The sequence below is a fragment of the Rhinolophus sinicus genome, chromosome 5, assembly GCF_057876585.1.
Source record: "Rhinolophus sinicus isolate RSI-liver-muscle chromosome 5, RSI-T2T, whole genome shotgun sequence".
Lineage (NCBI taxonomy): Eukaryota > Metazoa > Chordata > Mammalia > Chiroptera > Rhinolophidae > Rhinolophus > Rhinolophus sinicus.
Window position 1 is genome coordinate 15,470,186 of NC_142505.1, and position 25,214 is coordinate 15,495,399.

Here is a 25,214-nt window from a genome sequence, read left to right on the forward strand (position 1 = left end):
TAACAACTCTCAGTGTCCCAAGAAAGCAGTCTTCCACGGAAATAATTGAGAAACTGCTATTCTACGATATTATTTCGATGCAAAATCCAAACAATTTGTTTTAACTCTGCCCTTAGGGTGAGGTATTTACAATACTTTCTTTTTGGTCTGTCAATGACCAAAGTTGCCTGTGATGATAAGTGCCAGGGCAAAGGTAAGCGGTGGGCCTGCACCTCTGTCCACAATATGTACCTGTGTATACAGAACACAGGTAACAGGAGGATGAAAGCATCTCATAACACTCTAACTGCTGGCAAAAGTGGAAGCAGTATCTAAATATGCATTTATTAGGCCTCACAAGCCATATCTATGGCAGCATCTTCTTCTCAGCTGTATTTGTTTTGTCCTTCAAATCTCTCTCATAAAGCTGCTCTGCCTCGTATGTACCCCACTTATTTTGTTATGATTTATAACTTTATTCTAAATCACTATCTCTCTACACAACCATGTCAAATGTTCTAATGTAAAAGACAGCATGACATAAGATTTGGAATTGTGTAATGCTGGATATCAATATTTAGTGAAAGTAGAAAAGAAGGCCCAGCCTGAAATAGTATGCAAAAAGATTTATGCAACAAAAGTCAAATGTCTAAATATGAAAGAGTGTGACACATTTGGAGAAGAGTGGCAAAAGAGAAAGAAGGCCCTTCTTTACCCCTAGCATGTTCCAAACTATGGGAAAGTAGGCTCAGTAATTCTAGAGATCATTAAAGAAAAGATCAAAATTTCCCAGAATTCTATGAGAAGAAGATAAACATTCAGATTCATATTTAGATCCTTGAATTTGGGATCACTGCCAAGATCAGAGGGCTAAATAGATCAGAGAGCTAAATGGAGAATATATTTCAAAAATGAAACTATATTGTTTGGCCCCATCCTTCCATTAGGGGAAGGTGTTAGTTAGGCAAACATCGCTCCTTCTCAGAGAAGTTATTGGTTTAATAGCTACTCAGTCTATTGGTTTAATGGCTCAATAAAAAAATACAACATCCTATTTTCATAACATTTTCCATGGTTAGGGCTTATTTACAATGAAGAAATCAGTCGACGGAGGTTTGAGAAAATGGGACAGATTTCACCAGGAATGAAGCTAATGAGAGTATGTGTAAAAGTTCCCTTTTAAAGGAAAAAAAAATATGATATAAAATTAAGAAATGGTAATCTTTTTGACAGAGTTTTTAAACTAGTTGCTTAACTCTATCTCCAGCTAAACAACATGAAAATGGAAAAAATTGAATACAGAAAATGTGGTAATATGAAAAACAATGGGAATTATCCCAATATACTTTCCATAGCCCTCTCATTGGTAATAGTGGATTTTAGGCAGAAAGTATAAAATATAAAACTACTACATAGGTATTGTACTGTGAAAGTGAAAAAGTAAAGTGAAAGTTCTGGGGTTTTATTCCCCCATTAAATATCTCCCAGAAGGCCAAAGCTGACACTCAGAGTTCTGTTATTGTTTTTCAAAGATTGTCATAAATCAGTCTTAAATGCAGAATCTATAGGGGATTAAACACTTTAGGATTAGACAGAAGTAAGCCTCTTCTAAAATTTTTGCCAATGCTCTGAATCTTTGTCACTAAGCTATTGCTATATTTTACCTTCTTTTAAGTTACTAGGACACCTAACATTAGCATCTTTGAGTTAGTGACTCATTGCCAAGACTAGTAGCCCTTTACATTGTATGACACAATACAATCTATGGAATTCGACCATGACTCTTCTGATTTCCCTTTAAAAGAAGAAATCTTGTTTTCCAGGTATATAGTAGAACTTGAATGAATGTGGAACAGGGCTTGATAGAGGACGGCTGTTACATAGACACTCAAGTTTTCCTAATTGGGGAACTATAGCAACATGTATTCAATAACCCTAAGACTAAAACCAAGGTATGCATTTAAAAAATGTGCAGTCAATCAATGGGTGAAATAGATGCCATCTGACTTTCAGGACCCCTGTAGTATTAGAATAAGAAACTACAGTTGGTTAAGTGTTTGCCTACCATGTCTCCCAATGTTATTCCAGTTCATGCACAAATACCTGGAACATCTTTTCCATGCATTATTCATGCAGTAGTGCTCCCAGGGGATAACAGTGACATATAGGCAAACACATATAGGAAGACAGAGTGAACCAAACTGGGGTAAAAACATGACCTTCCTCCATAAGGTCAAATAGTTTTATTTTGATTAAACACTACAATACAGCATATATCCATTAAAAAAGAAAACTCTATAGTGTATATAAATTATTCCTTCCATTCATCAATTCTTTTCTTTTCCATTACAGCTTTGGTACAATATGAGTTCGATATATAGTATTTAAATACTTTGAACATCACAAACTCAACACAAAGTACAAAACTAATAATCCAAATTAGGGATATTATAGTCTACACAGTGGTATTCAGTGGTAGGAGAAAATCTTACCTTGATGAATTCATGTCACTAGCTAAGCTATAAAGGCATACCTAGCAGACATGACAGAAATATGCACCATTAACCAGCTAATGTGTATATTAGTCTTTGTTTTTTTTTTGTTTTTTTTTTACAGAATACCAGCAGCAATCATTTGAGTGTTGAGTGAATACGTAAGTCCTCAGCCAGTTTTCCCACCTTGCTCCTCTTTCCTCAAAGGCCATGAGTAATATCTGAAGAAATGTACCACAGCCAGAGCCTCAGAACTTGACCTGCCACCCGGTGTTGCTTATACTCGCACAGTTTGTCCTGCAGCTAGCCGACATCACGGGGACAGTGCTGGAGGGACAGTGTGGACCAATCAGCCTAAGGTTGTTCTGAGGGGTCGGCGGTGTGACGTTACAGTACACAGGCATTCCAGTGGCTGGGAGTGACCCTTGACCTGCCTGGTTAGGTAGAATGATTGGCTGTTGGTATGACTGCTGGGGCAGTCCTTGAGAACCCTGGGTCATTGGCACCTGTAGGGGGACACAAAAGAGAACACTTCATGCAGAGGGACTGTGGTATCATGAAAAATAGTCAACATTTGAGTTACACCTAATAGTTCACCAATCCCAGATCTACCTGTGATTAGCTGTTTCACATTGGGCAAGTCTGGCAATCTCTCTGATTCCCTAGATCATTTGCATAATGATACCTACTTCCAAGTGCCACTGAGAGGATAGCGGGGATGATGTACAATGCTTGGTATACACCTGACATACAGTAAATGCTCAGACGGTGTTCTGATCTTCCTTCCTCTCTCTTGTCTCCCTGCATGGGCTACAGTCCGGATCTCCCACTCTGGATTTCTCTGTTTGGAAAGCCATGCTTCCATTCTGGTTTTATGCAAATGAAGTGGCCCGGAACCATCTATAGCAAGATGGACTTTTGTCCCAGGTACCTAACTCCCTCTCAACCTACAGCTTTAGAGAACATCTACTATGGGGCTGAAGCTAGAAACTGATGCAACGAGTAAGGACTGTCAGGGTAGGAGGGCTGAGGATAAGGTCTTTAGGGCCAGAAGTACCTGGTGCAGTTAAATGTAATGAATAAAGCATTTCACTAACCTTTCACTTCCACTTCCAGTGTATGTCAGGATATCAATCACAGAGGTGCAGAACACTTTTTAAATATCTAACATATGTTTAGTCCAGAAAAATGCAGTTGTTAGGTCCCATAAATGCCCTTTTAATAAATCTGGGATGCCATTTTAAAATCTCTTATAACTTAAAAGGGTGGTAAAATGAAGTTTCTTTTTGGGGTGGGTGGGTGGGGTGGGGTGTGTACAAAAACGAATGGGACTTTGGCATGAGGGCTTTCTCCTAACAAGGAAAATTTCAATAGAATGACCGAAGGTCTTCCTGAATAGACATTTAGACTAAAGAATTTTCCTCCATAAATAGAAAGTTTATATGAAACCACACTTAGCGGGGAATGCAAAAGCCACAGCAGTTATAGAAGCATATGTTTACCATTTTTTTCTTGTGTATTATCATCTCAATTCAAAGGCAACTATCAACAGTGGCTCTGCCTAGCACCTACCACCCAGCCAACCACCCGACACGGGGATGGACCCACAGCCTCTGCTTGGGCAAGTAACACTTTACAAGCCACAATTTCCATGCCACTGCTGTGTACCTGATAAGAAGACATGGTTGGGTAGGAGACCATTACACTTTGCACTGGAGTTCCTGTTGGGTTGCTCATCACGCTCTGACTTTGAGACGGCTGCTGCACTCCCATTAGGCCTTGGAACCCCTGCTGACCAGACATAACTGGCTGGTAACCTGGGAAGAAAAAACACACCTTTTAAACTGGTTGTACCAGGAGACACACAAGTGATATGTGGTGAGGCGAGAGCACTTGTTTACAAGGCAACCTTCAGACATCCCGATCTCCACATCAATGCCTTTTTTTTTTTTCTTCTCAGTGTGGACAAGAGTCCAAAAAATTGACTGCTATTTCCATCCTTATGCAGAATGGTTCCCTGAGCATGTTGTCAAAATGGTAAATTCTTCATGACACAAGCACAGGAACCTCAACTTACATCAGTTGACAGCTATGCATTATAACTTTCATAGACGTCTTTTGCTTTTGTTTTGAGGCTACTCGGAGAATTCACAGACTATCAAGTTTTCTTCTAATTAAACTGACTAATTTTCTTACTCTCCACCCTTTTGTACACTCTCATTTCACCCAGAGACCCCACAAATAGCCTATTAACTTTACATTCATTCTATTTTCCACGTCCTCGTGAACAAGATGATTCAGAACCTTAATTCAATGTCTGCTCCCTTAAACAAAAGGCAATGGTTAAGTGAAAAGTATGGCATGCTTTTATTCTGCTTCACCACTACTAGCTCCAAGGGAATGTTCTGGTAAAACACTCCAATAAGTGACCATGTACATGTAACAGATGCTACAGGATGCAACATTTACATTTATGTGTTATGTGTCCTTCTGGGTGGGTAATTTGGTTGGGTTTCTTTTCTTTCTTTTTTAATGGACCAGAATTTATTTGTTCTAATTATTTTAATCTCCACCACAAGTGATTTTTCTTTAATTTAAAAAAAAAAAATTTACAGTTGATATTTAATATTATTTTATATTAGTTTCAAGTGTAGAGCATAGCGGTTAGACATTTATATAATTTATGAAGTGATGCCCCCAATAAGTTTAGTAACCACCTGGCACCACACATAGTTACTACAGCTGTACTTTATATCGCTGTGACTATTTTGTAACTACCAATTTGTACTTTTTAATCCCTTCACATTTCTCACCCAGCCCCCCAACCCATCTTCCATCTGGCAACTCTCAGTTAGTTCTCTGTATCTATGAGTCTGTTTCTGTTTTGTTTATTTTGTTCTTTAGATTCCACATATAAGTGAAATCATATGGTATTGGTCTTTCTCTGTCTGACTTATTTCACTTAGCATAATACCCTCTAGGTCCATCCATGCAGTCACAAATGGTAAGATTTTATTCTTTTTATGGCCGAGTAATAGTCTATTGTATAATATATGTACCACCTCTTCTTTATCAAATCATCTATTGATGGGCACTTAGGTGGCTCCCATATCTTGGCTATTGTACATAATGCTGTAATGAACATAGGGGTGCATGTATCTTTTTGAATTCGTGTTTTGGATTTCTTTGGCTAAATACCTATAAGTGGAATTGCAGGGTCATAAGGTAGTTCTATTTTTAATTTTTTGAGGCATTTTCATACTGTTTTTGGTGCATAGTAGCTGCACCAATTTGCAATCCCACCAAACAGTGCACAAGAGGCGGGTTCCCCTATCTCCGCATTTTTGCCAACACTTGTTGTTTGTTGATTTATTCCGACAGATGTGAAGTGATATCTCATTGTGGTTTTAATTTGCATTTCTCTGATGATTAGTGACTTTGAGCATCTTTTCCTATGTCTATTGGCCATCTGTATGTCTTCCTTGGAGAAATGTCTATTCTTAAAGGAAGTGTGTAAACTATTCTTACAAATGTTGGGAAGAAAGTGATGATTTAGGTGAAAATGATATGGTAGCATAGAAATGAAACAAATTCACTTTATGCTGTAAAATAAGGTTCTTTCAGAGGTTGTATTATTAACCTGAGAATGCAACTGCTATCTTAATACAATTCTCTGAGAGAAAATCTTTAAAATCCTAGATTTTTCTTAACACCAACACTAAGCTTTACAATCAGATTTTAAAAACAATTGAAACACAGGGTAAAAATAATTCCTAATAAATATGCACTGTTAATAAATAATCATACTTTGAGGGCATGTGAGAGTTTTAACTTTATGTTGAGGAAGGTGAAGAAGGATAAAATTAAATTACAATTTTTTATGGAGGACAATATTTGTATCTTTGGCCATACAAAAGAGTATCTTCACTCATCTTAGAAATACTGTGGAATATTTACTGAGTGGTATGAAATGTGAGAAACATTGCAAACAAGGCTTGCAAAGAGTCACTGACTTAAGAGATCAGCTCGGTTCATCAAACGAGATGAAACAAGGTGTACTCATTCTGGAACATCTGAGAGAGCAAGGTTGGGGAAACACCAAGTTGGGAGGCCTAACATGCCGGTGGTCGGTAGGTAGGGCGAGTGTGTAATTTACAAGTCACCCTTTGAAGCATATCAAACAATACTGAAGGAGGGAAAAAGAGTGAGGAGGTGGTGTGACCCCTTCCCGGGGGTGGGGGTGGCGGGGGGGATGCAGAGCCTGTGAGGGCACGATTCATCTTCGCGGAGAGCACAGATGCAGTGGCTGTGGTGTCTCTCTCCCCAGGCCTCCTCTGCCTGCTGATTTGTGAACTTTAATATTCGGTTCTGCATCGCAATGGGCTACCAGCTCTGTGCTGGGCTTCCCACAGTAAACACACTTAAGGCAAATAAAGATTTATGTGGAGAGCAAATAATGCTCTACAATTTCAAAATGAAACTCAAGTGTAAAGGAAGCCCAATTTATATTCATGAACCCCATTCATTACTCAATTTGCTCTCCAGGCAAGACATTTACACCTGGAATGGTTTAATTGGAGGTACCCATTTCTGTAAATTATGTTGCAGGAGGTAAGTAGGTAGCAGAATGGTCCTTAGACAGGAAGCTGTTTGGAATATGAATCTGAGCTCTGGTCCAGGAAGAGACAAATAGAAATGTGATAGCAGTGACCTAAGAATGAACTAACAGTGTCTGACTGGGACACGACACACCAGAAGGCAGAGATGCCAGTGCTGGTGGCAACCTGCTTATCTTGTCTATTCAAATGAGAAATGTGTTCCGGTTTGTGAATTCTTAGCTGTGAAATGATCAGTTTTTCATGTCTATTGAGGATTAGCAAGATAGAATACATCTTAGAAAACCAAAACAGCAACAGTATCTGCCCTGTAGGCACACTATGGAGATCATAAAGACATTAGCTATTTTTATTTCTTTCTCAGTCAAGATTCATTCAATTTTCAAGTCACACGTGCCATTTATTTTCTGAAGGTAAAAAGGTTAGGAGTGGACAAACGCCTCCCAGAAAATAAAAGAATGCACTCTGCTAAGATTGAGGAGTTATAAGATTTAAAATGCCTGGATCTTATAAATTTGAAAATTTAATAGTGTTTCTACTAAAATACAACAGTTACTGAATAGTAGTTGCAGTTTGAGGATAATTCATTAATATTCTGTCAAGGAAACATTTCTCGTGATGTTTCCTTGACAGAATATTAATGAATTAGCCCAATTATGAAAAATCAGAATGTAAACTGATTAAGGATTATAAATTGGCATGACTGCGACTGACATCATTTTAACTCTTACTCAAATACTTTGTTACAAAACCAACACTTTGGAAATGAATGAATGACATAATGGTAACCTGTACTCTAAGGTTTTTGTTTCCCTGCTGTTGGCTATGGAGGTTGAAGATGGGGAAGGGTGTAGTTAAGAGGGCAAAATCTACGTAGCAAATTAATCTACCTCCTACCCCAAGTACCAAAGCAGTGTAATTTTCATGTTGGATTTATTAAAGGAAACATTCTTAATATGGTAAAATGTCTTTTCAAATGATTAAAGTTAATAATCTGCTAAATATAAAAATCACTTATCTTGGACAAATCAAAATACAAATATTTCTCCAAGTTCCTAAGGGATCAGCTAGCTGTTTGATTCTGAATCCAAACTCTGCTCTTTGTATGTAATTTGGAGATGGAATTATAGTTAGCTCAGGTGTGGCGTGGCTGGTGAAGAATGTGAAGAAGAAAAATGCTTATCCAGTACTAGTCTCTCTCTCTCTGCTGAATTTTCATACTTCATGCATTGCACCCCTTTCTGATATCTGCTGGGTTCTGTTTCTTGGTTTCCTATCAATCAATTCCTCTACACTTTCATCTCCTTTGAAACATTTCCACTATAAACTAGCTAACTAGCTCTATTTATTGATCACTTAACTCTAATTCAAACAGTGAATTAAGTCCTTTTACCTTATTGCCACACAATCCTGGGAGGCAGCCACTGTTATTAAACTCCTTTTACCAAAAAGACAAGTGTGACTTAGAGAGCTGTAGGAACTTGTCAAGGTCATGCAGGAGGGAAAGCTAGAATTCAAGTTGTGGTTTCTTGACTTTGACACCGTTGCCAAACTCACTCACTAAGTGGTAGCACTATTTATACATTCTTCCAACTTTCATCCACTAACATAATCCCTTAGTGTGGCAGATACTCAATGGCCATTTATTGCATTCATTGTTTTTTCAATAGTTAAAACAATTGAATAAAGAGGACAAGAGTTATGATCCACACTTTGTTGAGCAAGATCTTGCTGGTATCCAAGAAAGAAAGAAAATCAAAGGCAAAGCATTTAACTGCCCTGTCAAAATCAACTCACACCAATCAATAATTGTTTTAAAGTTTGTTACTCAGATAATGGGGCACCAGACAGACAGTTGGGTTGCAGTGCAGTGGGGGTTAGTCAAATAGACTCTAGTCTTTTCATTTACTTCATTAGTTTCTAATCAGCTGATACTATAGTTTTCAATTACTACAACTGTTTCAAATAATGGCTCTTCTCAATCTTTGAAGACTGTATTTCCTCTGAATCGTTTTCTCAAACTGATGTTAAAATATAAGGTTAATTTATTTCCACATTAAATGTAAGATCGATTTGGTCATTTGACTGTTCCAGGCAACTGGCTGCCCCTAGGAAAGTCACTTGACATTTGGAAACAAAAGTAGTGTTAATAGTCTTGAAAGATAAAAATAAGGGAGAAAGGATACGCAGGGACTCTGCAGAACAAACTAGGATGGCAGATGGAGAAATGAAGACCCCCCCAGGCCACTCAGGCTGTACTATTGGAGTTTATAGACTGCTATCATTATGCTTTCTAATTCTGCGAACACTATGGATTTGTTCCCCAGTTTGACTTTGTTCCTAGAATACTGACTCTAACACAGGGAGTCCTTTCTAGCTTCATCTACCTATAGCTCTTTGGTGGCCTTGGGTGGGGCCAGCATGATATGATGATATTTCTCTGGTTTCCTGAAAGCGGAACCACCACCTTATGCTTCAGAGAGGTGGATTTGGGGTAGTGGACACCCCTTGCCTGCTACCCCACCCTCATGTAAAATAGAAGACGGCCCCAACAGTTCTCTTTACACTGACGCCTACCAGAACCAGGGGTCGTTGGGCACTAAGGCAGGCATCTCACTTCACTAGCCTTTACAGAGCTTTCCTACGCTAATACAAGTCCCAGGTGATAAATCCCAGGTGTGCCGATGTGGGCCAAGTGGGGTCAACTTTGCAAAGCAAAGTGTGAATCTTTTGAAGCATTTTGTCTTCTTGCTAACTTCCCAATTTACAGGACTTCAAACTCTAAGGAGGACTTTTAAAACGAGAAAGCCATGTAGCTGAGTTAGAAGCCATTCCTAATCTTCAAACACGTTCAAAGATTGAGATATAGGATACAAATACCTAACCTGCAAATCATAATCAGATACTATTCTGTTCTTAGACATGAAGTAAGACAGCATGAAATGGTCCTAAGAATTCTAAAAGGAGAATACAAGAAATTGCTTTTTTTATTTTTTTCTTAACACCCATTAAGACTTCTTTCATCTTTGTGCCCAAGTCTGCCTTCATTTTATTTATGGTAGTCTCTGCATCTATCTTCTTTCTTTTCCCCACCATTTATTATTCAGTGGTTTTAATTCCTTAGGAACAGATGCATAATGACCTGCAGGGAGTCTGCTTGGGGATGGAGGTAATGCAGTATGTGTCCCAGCAATGACCAATCCATCCCAATGCATTTGAGGAGAGCTGTGACAGGCCCTAAGTGGAACCATGCTTCCTGAAGCCGTAGTTTTCCTTCGTACTTGCTCTTTTGCTCATTAGCTTTCATACTGCACAGAGTGTAATTCTTAAAAGCCTCTTTACTGTCCCCTGAGAACATCCACGCATGGGTCATTTTCTAATGGCAATACACATCAGATGAACCATCCTATTACTGCAAGCTCGGGGGCCTCTTCACTGCAATTATACCGTCCTGATCCATGTTATCGCAACTACAAAGCTGGTTTTCTTTCTTTCTCTCTCTCTCTTTTTATTTTTTTTTAAATCAGGGCAAACATGAGAGACATTGTTAAATGACTTGAGGAATGGATCATGCACGGAATTTCAATGAATGCCTCTGAGGGAAGCTGGCATTGAATTCCATTTTAAATGGAAGAGGCTGTCATATTATTGAAGCAATTCTCTGAACTTTCCTGGCCCATAGTGCTGTGCTGACAGCCAGAGAACTTCAACAACTCAGAGGGAGAAGAGCTGCATGAAAGGCTCACAAATGTTTTCCTTTCTTAATGAGGCTGTGTGGCTTAGAAGAAAACGTGGCATTCTTGCACCTCTACCCGTGTTAATTATGGACATGCTGCAAACCAGGCTGGGTGGCAGCGAACTGCTGCTGAGGCAACATAAGGAGCTTTTTCCCCAGAGGAAGCTTAGGGCAAAGTCAGGATGGAGATCGCTCTGATAACATCCCCCCTGGTGGATTGCTTTTGATCTGCTGGATAGAACAGGATAATCACGATATCAAAAGTCATGGGGTCAACACCATTGTGATCCAAAACTGTCACTGTCACATAGCTACAGGGTGCAACCTGGCCTTGGCCAACTGTTTTGAAAATAAGTGCTAGGGTCACAGATTCAATCTGCACAAATCTACCTATCACTACAACAGGAAACACTACTTCATAGGCAACTAATAGTGAAACAACATGTCCCCTTTATATAATAAATCACTGCACATTATTTTTCCCAAGTAGTAAAAGATAACTATCTTCTTCAATTTCAGACTGGCAGCGTTCTTACCCAAACATTATTCCAGTGGTAGATTTAACAATGATACAGTTCTCGTGGTATAGAGTGTATTGGAAGGCAACGGCAATAATCCGGGGCAGAGACTAAGACATGAACTAAGGCAGGGGTGGTAGGGATGGACAGAAGGAGCACATCACATCAGACAGATACGTAGCATGTGAACTGTCAGACTGGCATCTAGGATTTTTAGAGGTATCACATGTTTGATGGACAGGAGTTTGGATGAATTGACGGTACCATAATCATGAACATCAGCTGTCTGCTGGTAAACTGACTCTGATAAAATCTCTGATATGTAGCGCTTATTTCCCTGGTGTAAATATTTCCACTGTGGCCAATTTCAAGCTACACATGGCTTAACAATCAGCCGGCAAAATTCCTAATTTTTCTTCCTTCCTTCCTTCCTTCCTTCCTTCCTTCCTTCCTTCCTTCCTTCCTTCCTTCCTTCCTCCCTCCCTCCCTCCCTCCCTCCCTCCCTCCCTCCCTCCTCCCTCCCTTTCTTTTTTAACATTGCTCTTGTAAACCTGAATGAGAGCGCTCTGGCACACCACTGACCAAAACTCAATGTCCAACAATCAAATTTTCAGTTCCTTAAATTTTGTTCTTTTTATTCTTTTTTTCTTCAAGCCTTATTTACTCTTTGCTTTTTGACATTTGGTGTAACAATGACTATAAGATCCATGCAGAGAGCTAATGCAATTGCTGGAGCTAGGAATAGAAATGTATAATACACTGGGATGACAATAGGATAGGAACATATCTCAGACTCATGGATCACTGAAGAGGGAGATTTACGTCTGGTGTGAGTGGGGAAACGGGACGCGTGTGAGAGCGGTTTTCCAGGAGATTGTTTGAATGTAATATTAGAAGACGAGCAGGTGTTTGCTGATGGAGTGGCGTGAAGTGGGAATAATCAGGATAAAGGGGGCATAAACATAGGACCAGCATGTGAATAGCCCAGAGATCTGAAACAATATGTTTAGAGTCTTCAGAGGTGACGGCGGGCGAGAAATGGGGAAAGGCAGGACAGAAAGATAGAAAGGAGCCAGGCTCAAATCCTAGGGCCTTGAAAACCATTTCTCGTATTGGAATTTGATGTTGAAAGACTTAGGGTGCCCTGTACTGTTTATAAGCAGAAAAATATAATGATGGATAACCAGTGCATAAAGTTTCCTCAGGAGTCAATTTGGGGTTGCGTAAGTGTAGGTAGAGAGACTCCTAGGGCTTGGGGAAGGGACATGGCAATAATTCAGGGCAGAGACATGAACTAAGGCAAGGGTGGTAGGAATGGAGAGAAAGGGCACATAAGAGAGATACTTAGGATGTGAACTGTCAGAAACTGGCATCTGTGAATGGCAGACAGGGTGCAACAGAAAGAAAAAACCCGAGAATAAATCCCAAGTTCTGGATTGGTAAGAGAGTTGACTGTAGTGCCTTAGCCGTACATGCAAGAGGGACACCAAATGGAGATGATCAGTGACCACAAGGGCAAAATAATTCTGGGGCTCAGGCAAACAGCCTGAAGTCATCAGGACATCCCTGCTCATAGAGCCAATATACTTATGAGTGGGTACAGACTAAGAAGACAATCCAGATGGAGCCCCAAAGCACAATATTACTCAAATACTGGTCTGAAAAAAAAAAAAAGAAGCCTGAATAGGAGAAATGAGAAGGAGAAACAATGAGTAGAGCTGCAGAACTGCCAAGGAAGAGAAGAAAGTAGTCCCTAGGTTCAAAAATATACTGGTGATCTCGACACAAGCAAAGACAGTCATGGGTAAAGCTACCAGATAAGAAGGGAAAGGAAGGAAAGGGATTCCCTCGAGAGGCCTGACAGTGAGTCCGAATGTTGGGCAGAGAGCTAGAGGGAAACACAGGGTCGACTAGATTTTATTATTTTGTTTTTGTTGCTGTTTTAACATGGGATAAATGTGAAATAAAGGTTTTTATATTTTAGAAAGGAAAATAAAGAGGAAAAGATTAAAAATACGGAAAAGAGTAAAAAAAAATCTATGAAAATGTCATGATTCATAGCATATGAAACATCAAGAGATGTATATGACCAAGAAGGTTGGGACCTGCGTGACAGAGAGTCAACATGTTTCTCTCTGGACCACCTGATAGCTTTCAGTGTCACCTCCGCACTATTATACACCTCATTTGATCCAGCAGTAAAGTTTCCTGGATCTTTCCTCTCTGCCAACTGGTTTGAAGACAAGACAGCTCCGGGAGTATGTGAGGAGACATGAAAAAAATGCCATAATTTGGGGAAGGCAACAGAAGCTACCCAGGAGAACTTTTGACAAGAATCTGGAGGAAAGACACTCTTATTTATTTGATGAATATGATCAGTGTTCACATGGAATTGCAATAACTGAAGGAAGTCTTGATTAGAGATGAATGAGAAGCTCACGGCGCCACAGTAACTTTCCACTCAAAATTAATTGACAGGATCCAATGAGATGATGCCATGCTCTACATTATATACTGAAGGAGACAATGACATGGAATTTCCATGAAGAAACTGAAACAAGCATCAATAAGATGTTTCCTGCTATATTGCAGATACATGTTCTTTGAATATACCGTGTTTCCCCGAAAATAACATCTAGCCAGACCATCAGCTCTAATGTGTCTTTTGGAGCAAAAATTAATATAAGACCTGGTATTATTTTACTATAATATAAGACCCGGTCTTATTTTATTTTACTATAATACCGGGTCTTATATTAATTTTTGCTCCAAAAGATGCATTAGAGCTGTTGGTCTGGCTAGGTCTTATTTTTGGGGAAACACGGTATACATATACATATATATACATATACGTATATATACATATACGTATATATATATGTATATATACGTATATGTATATATGTGTATATATCTATATATATCTATATCTATATCTATATATATATATATAGATATAGATATATATATATATAATGCCAAGCAGTAATGCTTTCAGGATTTAGTTTCTTCTGATTTTTCCTTAAGGTCCAGATCTATATAATCAGTCAGTTTTGAATTTTAGAATGCCAAGAAAGTTAAAAGGTCAACTTGTTTGCATTTCATTACAACCCAAGAGTAATTAACTGGTTTTAGATTATATAATATATAATTCAAAAACAAACAAAACAAGGAAAAAACAACAACAAAAAAACAAAACATAAAACAAAAAACTGACCTTGGTAAAAATTTACATAGTCTACCTATAACCAATATTTTCCAAAGAGAATTTGGGGATAAACACTTGCAAAGTTTTCATTATAGTTCGAGTTTGGGGAACATGACTTCTGATTCCCTATTTTTCTGTCACTTCATCAATATTCCAACAGATGGCCCCAGAGTAAAGCCTCTGGGCACCAGATGATGTCACAACTCCAAACAACAATAAAGAGATACTTTCTGTTTACCTACATAATCAACTCATGATTATTCTTAGTAACAGCAATAAGAAATATCTTTAATCTCACCATGAGGGAAACTATTATTTAAAAGTATGGTTTTTATCTGGATTGAGACAACAATCAGAAGTCTTCAGGCTTGTCCGCACAAATACAAAAATGTGCTTATCTTTTCAGCTGTCTGGAATTGGAAGCTATGGTCAACACTTAAATCCCATTACACAATAATTAAAGTGAAAATAAAACTGAAGGACAAATGGTCTGTCCTGAAGGCTCTTTCCATCATCTCTCTAGGGCAGGCTGTCTCCACTGTTGACAGAACAGTTTTATTTTATTTTATTTTTAATGGTCTGCTCCAGGGTAGGAAGAGAAATGATTCAGATCATTCACTTGTTAACTTTTCCTTTCAACCTAAGGCATTTAAGGATAATATTCATATTTCATCATGGTTAAATGCTTTATAAGCACCCAAATGGAGCACGAGCATTTTAAGATAGTCACAACCTTTCTTGCCTGACGTTCCTTTCAAGGCCTCATAGAAGCAGCCCTGCAAAGCAGAACCAGCTCTCTCGACCTTTAGGCAGAGGGAGCCCTCTGGGTCAAATGCATGGCTGCTGTCTTCAGTGTAATGAGCCAAGGCAAACACACATCGGGTCTAAGAGAATTTGGAAGAGGCCTCAAGTTCAATTGTTGGCGGGACACAGGGCTACTCTTAGCAGTACTGCTGAGAGAATGCTAATCCAGGCACATCCTTACCCAGCAAGGTTTGCATGCTGCCCTCTCAGAGCTCTGCATTCTGTTTGCCTCTCTGTCCTGCCTCCATTATCTTGTCTGACTGACTGCTTCCCCACCCCTCCCTGGAGCTCTACTCCCAGGATCAAAGGTTCTCAGCCTTGGCCTGTCCCAGAACAAATTGAAGGGCCAGTTAAAACGCAAATTGCTGGGCTCCAACCCCAGGTTCTGATTCAGTAGGTTGGGGCTGGGGCCTGAGAATGTGCCCTTCTGACGAGTTCCCAGGTGATGCTGATGCCACTGGTCTGGGGACCCCATTTTGAGAATCAGTGCGGGGCCTTGGCTCTCAATAAATACTTCCGCCTTGAATTCCTCTTATTTAATCCACCCATTTTCCCTCTCTTAGAGAGGGTGATGGGAATCTGGCAAACATACACTGTGGGAAGCCACCGCTCCTCTCTGACTTCATTTTCCTTATCTGCAAAATGGGGACAGTCCTTTTCTCAAGGAGTGTAAGGGTGAACTAAGATCCTCCTTGCAAGACATTCTAGTGATTGAGCAATGATCAATCAATATGTGCAATTGCCCTGCCCTTGTTCTTTGCACTTTCCACCTTCTAGGAACTTGAATTACATTTTATTCCTTATTTAGGTCCTGCTTCCCACCCAGGTAGATTACAATCCTTTGGAAAAGGAAGCATGTCTCTGCTGAGTCTTGTATTTTACAATCAGCACCTCAAGCAGACCTATTGATGATGTTGGTAAAGAAACTGCTCCTATTACACACACCCTACAAAAATCCTGCAATGTCACATAATAGAAAATAAACCAACAAACAAAAACCTGGAGGAAAAGAATGAAGAAACAATGTACTCAGAACAGAGAGCCCAAAGCCATGCCCAGACATGCGGGGTGGCAGAAGGGAAGCAATTTGTCCCAATTGCAGCAAAATACAGAAAATGTCGACCAGATGTCAACTGTTTTCTCTTACCCTCTTTGCCTCTGGAAAAAAAATAAATAAATAAGTTCCTTCTAACAGCAGATCAAGAGGGCGTGGCCCACTTTTCTATTTCCACCTGTTGCTGTTGAGATGGGGGAAGGATAGATCCAAAAAGGAGAAAGAGGAAGGAATATGGGAAGTTGCTGAACAAGGGAGTGGAGAGGGAAGGGAAAAAAATGCATCTGAAACAGATTATGTTCGGCATTCTCAAACCTATCTGTTAGCAGTTGGTAAGGCATCATGGAAACCAAACCAGATTTTTGTAGCCTCATGTTTTGTTTTTAGGACATCACTGAGTTTGCTAACCAATGGTTATACTCTCGTGTGACTATGCCTCAACTTTCATTTGGTCGAAAAAAAAAAAATAAATAAAAGTAAGGAAGTACCAAGAGACCTGGACCATACCTACTTTCCCTGATACAGCATACAGCATATACCTGGTATTCCTTGCTTTTCGACATCTCTTCTTTTTCCCCATTAAGCCTCCAGGACCTGACTGCACAACGGTTCTGGAGATCTCTTGGTCCAAGAGGTTCTGGGTGTTGAAGCTGAGGTTTAGAGGGCTAACTGTATCCCAATGTTCAGATATAGATATTGGCAGTTATTTACCAAAAGGCAACATTCTGAGGAAGTCATATAGTGGGTTAGTATGGACCACATTTGCACTAACTCAATCCAGGAAGAGCAAGCATTTTCCGTTCTTCATCCATACTAACATTATTGTGTCTGCCTTACTGTACTTACTGGGCTAAGCACTTTAGACATGGATATAATTATTATTCTCATTTTACAGAGGATGAAAATAAAGCACAGGAATTGAATAGCTTGTTTAGAACCATACATCCCAGAAGTGCCAAAATTAAGATGCTGGTGTTCTGTGTATTTCTCTCACCATTTGGTTCTGGCAGGCCACAGAATTCCACTCAAATGATTCATCTGAAGAGCTATCAATAAAGAGAGCATTGCCAAATGAGTAGGCAGGTTAAGGGACCAACAAGCAAGGTAGATACCCACAGCCTAATAATGGTGGGGAATGGTTTTCTCCCCTTAGCTTGAAAGTCTTAGGGAAGGAGCCAGTGTTACCCGAAGCCAGTAAGAGCTAAAGGGGCCATGGGGAGAACCAACTGACTCCCAAGGCAGGGGGGAAGTCTGAAGAGACACCACCGGTCTAGCCTTCTGCTCTCTGATCTCTTGTGGTTGATAACCTTCCATTAGTAAAACACACTTGGAAGCCACAGGCAAAGGAAACAGAGAGATGCAGTGTGTGGGGGTCAGAAGAGAAGGATCAGGAATGACTATGTGATGGGAGAAGAGGCAAACAGAATAGCTAGCATGTCCCTTCCCTTCAACGATTCCAAGAATACATTCCTGCAAGCTACTGAGCCAACCTGCTCAAATGAAGATTTTAAAGATAGTTGGATAATAATTTCAGCAGAGTGCTACCTTTGGTTTTATAGATTTTTCCCCCCCTCAGAGATGATCCATTTTAAACACCTGATAATATGTCAGACTATGCACTTAGCATGACTGCTTCAGCAATTAAGTAAATGTTAACTCGCAAATTTTTATGTCATTAGATATTAGGGCAGAATATTTGACTCTTTGCCCTAATGCTTGCCTTTCCATTTTGAGGAAATGGCAACATTTGTAGGGAATTGATAATAACTTAGGAGGTACTATAAAGTAATGTTACTGTTTAAATATCCTGTAGGGCAAAGATGAAAAAAGTTAAATTATGATTCAACTCAAGCAGTACTACTCATTTTGTTGCATTTGACATTTTCCTTCTCTGGCTGCAGATCCAGATGGCTGAGATCAAACGGATAAGAATGGGCAAAGAATATTTCAGGGGAAATGGAAAAGGGAAAAGAGGAATCTAGTTTATTTCTCTAACGACCCTAACTGATCTTGCATTGCCCAAGCCTATTTGGTTTAGGAAATGCTCTGTCATCAATTAGTCTCCAGTTTAGTATATTTAGCCATAATTTTTCAAAATTTTAAAGCAACAATCATCAATATGAACTACTATATAGGAATATTTAAATGAGACTTTAAATAAGCATTCTGAGGTTAAATCTAAATTTCTGCTTTCTAATGGAAAAAATCACAGGCTCTATAATCAGACAGACAAGAAAGAGGTTGAATGCCATTTTCCGCCCACTGGCTCTGTGACTGGGGGAAGTTATCTAAAATCTTTGAGTATTGTTTTGCTCGCCTATTAACTGGGGGCTAAAAATTCCCAATTCCCAGGGCTTTTCTGAAGGTCAAGTAGATATCTGGTCGTGTGACTCATCCATCTTTCAGCACATGCCATTTTCTACCTACATGAGAGTTTGCATTTGTTTCCACCACATGGTGCTACATAAATGACAGTATTTTCATCTCTGCAGAATTGTACCTTAAATGAAAAACAAACTGGGTGTTGACAACAGTACCAGAATGGACTCTACCTACCCTGTTGCCCACCCTCCCTTACCCCCTCCCCCCCACAAAAAAAAAAAAAAAAAAGAAAAAAATTCTTTGAACTGCTCCTTCTAGCTGATCATATTCAGGCTTCAGTTCCTCACATTTTCTCCAAACCAAGCGCAATCCACATGGATGTGACCACGGGTGATGCAATGACTATGCTGTTCTGTCCTTGGATTATGTGGAAAGTGCCATTTCTAGAAGCAAAAAGCAGCAGAAGCAGCTCTGAACAAAGGTAGGCAAAGCACCAGCATAGCAGGGAGTGACAAAGGCAAGCTGGTCAGAAGGGCGAGCAACTGTTTGGGTGCAGGCAAGAATCATTTGGAAGGTATGTGCGCCCAGACTCCAAGCCCTGGTGGAACGCCCATTTCTAGGCTGTAGCTTTAGGCCAGCCGGGGGTGCTGTGTTCTTTAGTGAGAGGCTCTCCTCCATGTCGAATCCCAAGGACTAAGGGAACCGTGCAGCTCCTTTTGTTCTGATACAAGAAACAAACCCACTTCCCCTCTGTCTCTAGTGTCCTAATCACAGCTATGCTTACATCTCCCATAGGCTACATTTGCTTGCCCTGATCAGAGTACTCAGGAAAAGCAGAGCTGCCCTTCATCTAAAGCCATCTCAGAGCAAAGGGGTGCTGAGTGCACCCTGGGTTCAGGCAGGCACCTTTCAGCCTTTTTTTGGTGACTTATTAAATGGAGGCCCCTGTCATGGCATCAAAGAGAAGATGCAAAGCAGGGCCTCCTGCTTTGCTTCCCCAGGCTGGCTGCTCTCTCCAGGGCCCACCTCCTGTTTTGTTAGACTATTAGAATGCTCCCCAGCACCTTGAAACCCCTGAGAGCCTCACAGAAGCACAAAGCATCTTCCACTTGACGAGTATTTCTAACCTGACCATTTTGCACTATTTTTGTGCTAGATGATAAAGCAAGTGATTTTCAAGAAAAAGTATAATATTTTCAATTAACATATTATTGATTATATTATAGTATTCTTTCAAATGAAATATTTAACAACATTCATGATATATATGGACACATTTTACTTTCCCCCTTTAACAAATGACACATAATATTTCATTTGCTTTCTATTTAACCATGTGAGAAAATAAAAATCATGGTTTGAAATGTTGGGCTTGGGGACCAAGTGAACAATAAAATGGACATTTAAATTAAGGACATGTTGAAGTACCAAAATAGATTTTTAAAAAGTGCTTTTTAACTTGATGTTTGGAAATGTTCCACTTTCTGCATTAAAAATTAACTGGCTGGTTTTGAGGATTTTGTGTTTTGTTTCCAACTGATGAGATAAGACAAAAGGATTCACACTGCTCACTGCAAGCACTTATCCACAAAAACACACACTGTAGATTACACACACTGTAGATATAGCCTTTACCCCTCCTAAACAAAAAGACAAACTGCATACAAATGTCACCATTTTCCTCTTTCAAACTTTGGAATGTATTGACTTTTTAAACACTAGTTTCTATATAATATACATTATCCAAAGGGGCATAAAATGGAGATTAAAATCTACCTCCCTCCTGGATTTTTTTTTTAAATGATGGAGGCAAATATTGCAGTTATATATAAGGTGATTGTATGTGTCTGTTAATGCCTGTTTCTCTAGTGTAATTATTAATATTCTTCCTTTTTGCTCTCATATGTGTGTGGGTTCAGATAATTGGACAATTATAGATGCATTATATATACACATACATACACAGACGTGCATACATTTACACACATATATATGTGTAATTTAAATGTACATGTGCTTGCATGCATGTGCATATGTACATTTATACATAAATATACCTTTCTTAAAGGAAACTAGTGAAGATTTTATTAACTGAATTTAGAAAACTGTTACTCTCTTTTGTGCTCCTCATAAATTGCATTGCGACATTTGTTCTTTCTCTTTCTGTTTTTAACCAATGGTCCATTATGAATATGTGCTAAACAATGTATAGCTAGAATTGAAATTATTTAAATCAGTTTGGCAGATAATTGGGTTCAAAACAGTGCCAAATGAAATAAATGAATAACTGAGTTATGGTATGCTTTCTCTTCTAATCTCTACTAACAGCCTCCCACCCAGAGAGCATCTTCAGAATTCTTTTTTTGGGGGGATGAGAGGGGGGTGGAAGAGGGGTGATGGGGGTGGGATTGAGTGGTTATAATAATTGAAAGTATTAATCTTGTTTAAATTGACATATTTACTGTTTGTCACAAGAGGAACTTCCAGAAACACTTAAGTCTATGATTTGGGAAATGCTGCTTAATTTCCTCAGTAACCTTTGAAACGGGGAGAATAGGACAATGAAACAATAGACGCCACTGGGAAGTTTATTGATCAATGGCACTGACAGTTAACAGTTATAGACAAATATGGATCACATTGAAAATTTGATGAAAGTCTTGGACTCTTTTACTAATCAATTGTACCCAGGTACATATAAAAAACATTTTGCATAACATTTTCCTGGTTTCAGGAACTCCAGAAATGCAGTCACAAAATTCAGAATTTAAAACTCCTGATTGAGCAGGAAAGATGAGTAATTCTCATTCTGTATCATTCAAATATAAGACAATTCAAATGGAGTCCATTTCTCAATATACTCCTCCAGCAAGATTCTCAGTATTAAAAAGTAATGGAAGAGAGGGAGGGAGGGCTTGAGGAATTCTCAAAGAATAAATTTGCATCGATGAAGAGCAATTTAATGTCACTTAAACAAGTTCAGGCATCTGTGATTGAACCAACAGGGACTGCCAACAGAAGCAAGATTTTACTTTGAAAGGTCCTTGTGAATTTAATATTGAAGGGAAATTGTCCTGATACAGACATCCCCAAATATAAAGGACACCATTTAAAATGTTTCTCACTTAGTAATATTTTCAGCTATGCTTTTTAAATTGCTTGTCATATGGGAAATCCTTTTTATTCTGTTATTAAATCGGTAAGCACGTTTTTGGGGGGATGTTCTCCATCTTACCTCAGTTACAATCACAAAAAACACTAACTGAGCTGTTAGGCTTTTGTACCTCACCATCAGTATAACTGTCTCGAACAGCCAAAGCAGGGCAGATACTGTCTTACGAAAGTGCTTGATTGAAATGGAGTTGGCAGACTCTCCCAAAAGAAACATCAGCTTAGCTGACATTGTGCCTTCATAACGCTGCCAGGGAACACAAAGCTACAAAAGCCTATATTAAATAGATGTAGCCAAACCAGGCAGCCTAGCACAATAATTAGTTTCATTATTAACTTACTAAAAACACATAGAGCTGTTTCTTTGGAGAATACAATTTTAATTACGGACCGTTAGTTATTTCAGCAGGTGAGGGCCCTTGGAAAGCTTATATGATGAAATTTCACGACCAGTAATTCCTAAGCGGCCTGGCATTATTAACAAGATCGTGATGAAGGACATCGCTGAGCAATTTAAAAATAGACAATTACAACTGCTTTGCCCAGGTGTGAAAGAGTTGCTATTTGATATCTAATACCCATGACTATATAGCTAATGAAGTCTCAGTGGATGCAAATTTCTCATCCTAAAAACCAGTAAAAACATTTATCTGGGAGGAAGCAAAGATCATTACTGTTTTATTTTGTAAGCACAAATTGTCAAGTCATGAGAGGCAGTATATTGTAGTGAAGACCCAGCCTTGGGAGACAGACTCTGTGTGGATCCTGCAGCAGTTACCACCCCCCTTGCCAAAGCTCTATTTTCATCATCTGTAAAATGGGGAAGGTGATACAATCAATGACTACTGTCTCATAGGCCTGGGGGAGGATTAAGTGGTATAACACATGTAAGCCCACTGCTTGGCATATGGAAAACGCTCAAGTTGCTTTTATTTATAACTTCAAAAAAAATGAACGAAGTTAGAAATTCACTTCCTGCTAAGAGCACAACAACCCCAGGGTTTTCTCAAGAGGCAACACACTCTTAACAATAAGCTTTATCCTCAAGGTGATATAGTTTTTATTCATTTCTTAAGACATAGTTTTGAGTCCTATGAATAACAAGAAACTCAATGCTTAGGCTGAAGACACAGCTAAGAAAGCCATTTCTTAAAGTGCAAAATTCCTTTTATCTCACGTCAATAAAAAGCAAAATATCTATGAGGAACAGCCTGCTGTAGGCAAAAATAATTGCAATCTAATCATGTCAGGCTCCGTTTCAAAAGAGCAATTCTGGAAGAGCAGCTGACCCAGGCTCTGGCTGGCCCTGCCCTGGGAGGCTGAAATCAAGGGGCAAAGCCTGGGCAGCTGTTCTCAGGCATCCAAAGCCCTTTCATTTTTCTGCAACTAAGAAATCTGTGATCAGCACACAGATGATTGCTCAAAATAAAGTGGAATAAAAAGAGAGGCGGACTATATCTTGTAGAGGTGAGTTCATAACACTGGGCATAAAACTGGTTGGCTTTGAAAAAGTTCTAATGGAGATGTGATCGAGAATCTGAGACTGTGGGGACGCTGCAGGAGGACGCCGCCTCACCTCTGAATGCAGAAAACACACCCAATCTCTGAAACAAGGATTGCTGTACTGATCACTGACCAATTGTTTGACAACCTGAAGGTCAGCCTATGACTTATTGAGTTGTATGGCTCCTAGAAACTAAACTGACTTAACTGCCCTGGGCTGTGATCCACGTGACTATAAAAGGTAGGGTCCTGAGCTAAATTAGATCTGTTTAAGATCTCTTCTGACTCTAACATTCTACAGTTTAAACAGAATTGCTTTATTGAAGGCAATTAAGAAAGTGATTCTTCTGACATGAACTTTTTAAGCTCTGGAAGACGTTTCCCATTTAAATATCTTTCCTTTTTATTCCACTCCCAAGAATAGCTGATACTGATATTAGATACTTCAACAGATGGCCCCAAATGTTTCAAATTAAATTTGTCAAATTCATGGAAGGTTACATTTCTGACTAGGTGCAATAACCAACTGCAGCCAAAATTAGAACTTTAATGGCTTCAAAGAACAGCTACATTTGCTACTTTAAAAGATACCATTGAGCCTGAACCAAATATTAAGTTTCTTAAAAAAAAAAAATCTTGCTTGATATGAATTGGATTTTTCTGGAATCTGTTAAGATCAGTCTACAGCGATATCTTTTGGGAGAAAACAAACCAACCACAAAAATCCTCTTGATCTGAACAGAGTGTAGTCCAACAGGCCTTTAGAAATATTAGGTTGGTGCAAAAGTAATTGCGGTTTAAAAGGTTAAAAATAATTGCAAAAACCTCAATTACTTTTGCACCAACCTAATATGTGTTCATGTAATTTAAAAAGTCACTTTTCTTCTTGACTAAAACCCCAGTAAGAGACTGCTTCTGTGTTATTTATCCTTGTTTCATTGTTTCCACTTGGCTTACCCCAGATGCTCCATGCATTAACAATGCCTGCACACAGCAGATGCTTAATAAATGTATTGTTGTTGTTAAATGAGTGTTGCTAGAGAATACAGCATGACTGTCTTGTGTTACGTAGCATTTCACCTGGACGGTTTGCTTCTAAAGAGTGGAACTGAGAGGCCAAGACGTAAAACCGGCGAAGAAAACCAAAGTGCATAGGGCCAAGAATACTGAAGTCCAGCTTCCCGGCGAAGAAAACCAAAGTGCATAGGGCCAAGAATACTGAAGTCCAGCTGGGAAAAAGTGTAATCCTCAACTCTTCTGACTTCCCATCTCACCAAGTGTGACTCCAGCTCCGGGGGGCAGGCAGTTTCCAACAAAAAGAAAGAGAAAGGAAATTCTCTTTAAAGATGCCTCAGGTCACATAAATGAACGCTGTAGCTTTAGGCACGGCGTATAACTCACAATACCTCAGCTTCTTAGGTGAAAAATGACAGCACTGGACAATTCCTCCAGCTTCCACAACTCAGGACTGGATGTTTTGCCAATATCGACAGGCATTCTTCTGGTCTACTTTGAAAATCCTGGGTCTTTCTTTACTGATGCTGAATTAACTCTATTTGTCACACCAAACAGCTATCCACTGGCCAAAATTATGTATAAGAGCAGTGACTCCCCCACGTATCCCCCCTATTGTCACATAAATCACATAGATGACACAAACTATTAGGGCATAAAGAATTGTTGCACAGGAATATAGTCAACAGGCTCCTATGACTTTGACCTTGTATGTAATTCCCCTGCAGTCCCTCTCCCATGCTCAGAAAAGTTGTTCAGCAACTGTGGCATAAGCTGAAGTTGGCAAAGTCACTGCC

General features: G+C 39.3%; 1 protein-coding gene across 14 annotated transcripts in view; it reads right to left on the bottom strand.

Annotated features, from left to right (window-relative positions):
• Positions 1–2,186: 2,186 nt before the first annotated feature.
• The window catches only part of ARPP21 (cAMP regulated phosphoprotein 21), a 424,506-nt gene continuing 401,478 nt past the window's right edge, over positions 2,187–25,214 (bottom strand). For all 14 annotated transcript variants that reach the window (XM_074312647.2, XM_074312643.2, XM_074312653.2 and 11 more), the window contains 2 exons: positions 4,140–4,288; positions 2,187–2,977 (listed from right to left, as the gene is read on the bottom strand). In XM_074312647.2, the coding sequence (XP_074168748.2) occupies positions 2,720–2,977; positions 4,140–4,288 (407 nt within the window). In that variant the 3' untranslated portion in view covers positions 2,187–2,719. The remainder of the gene's footprint in view (positions 2,978–4,139; positions 4,289–25,214) is intronic.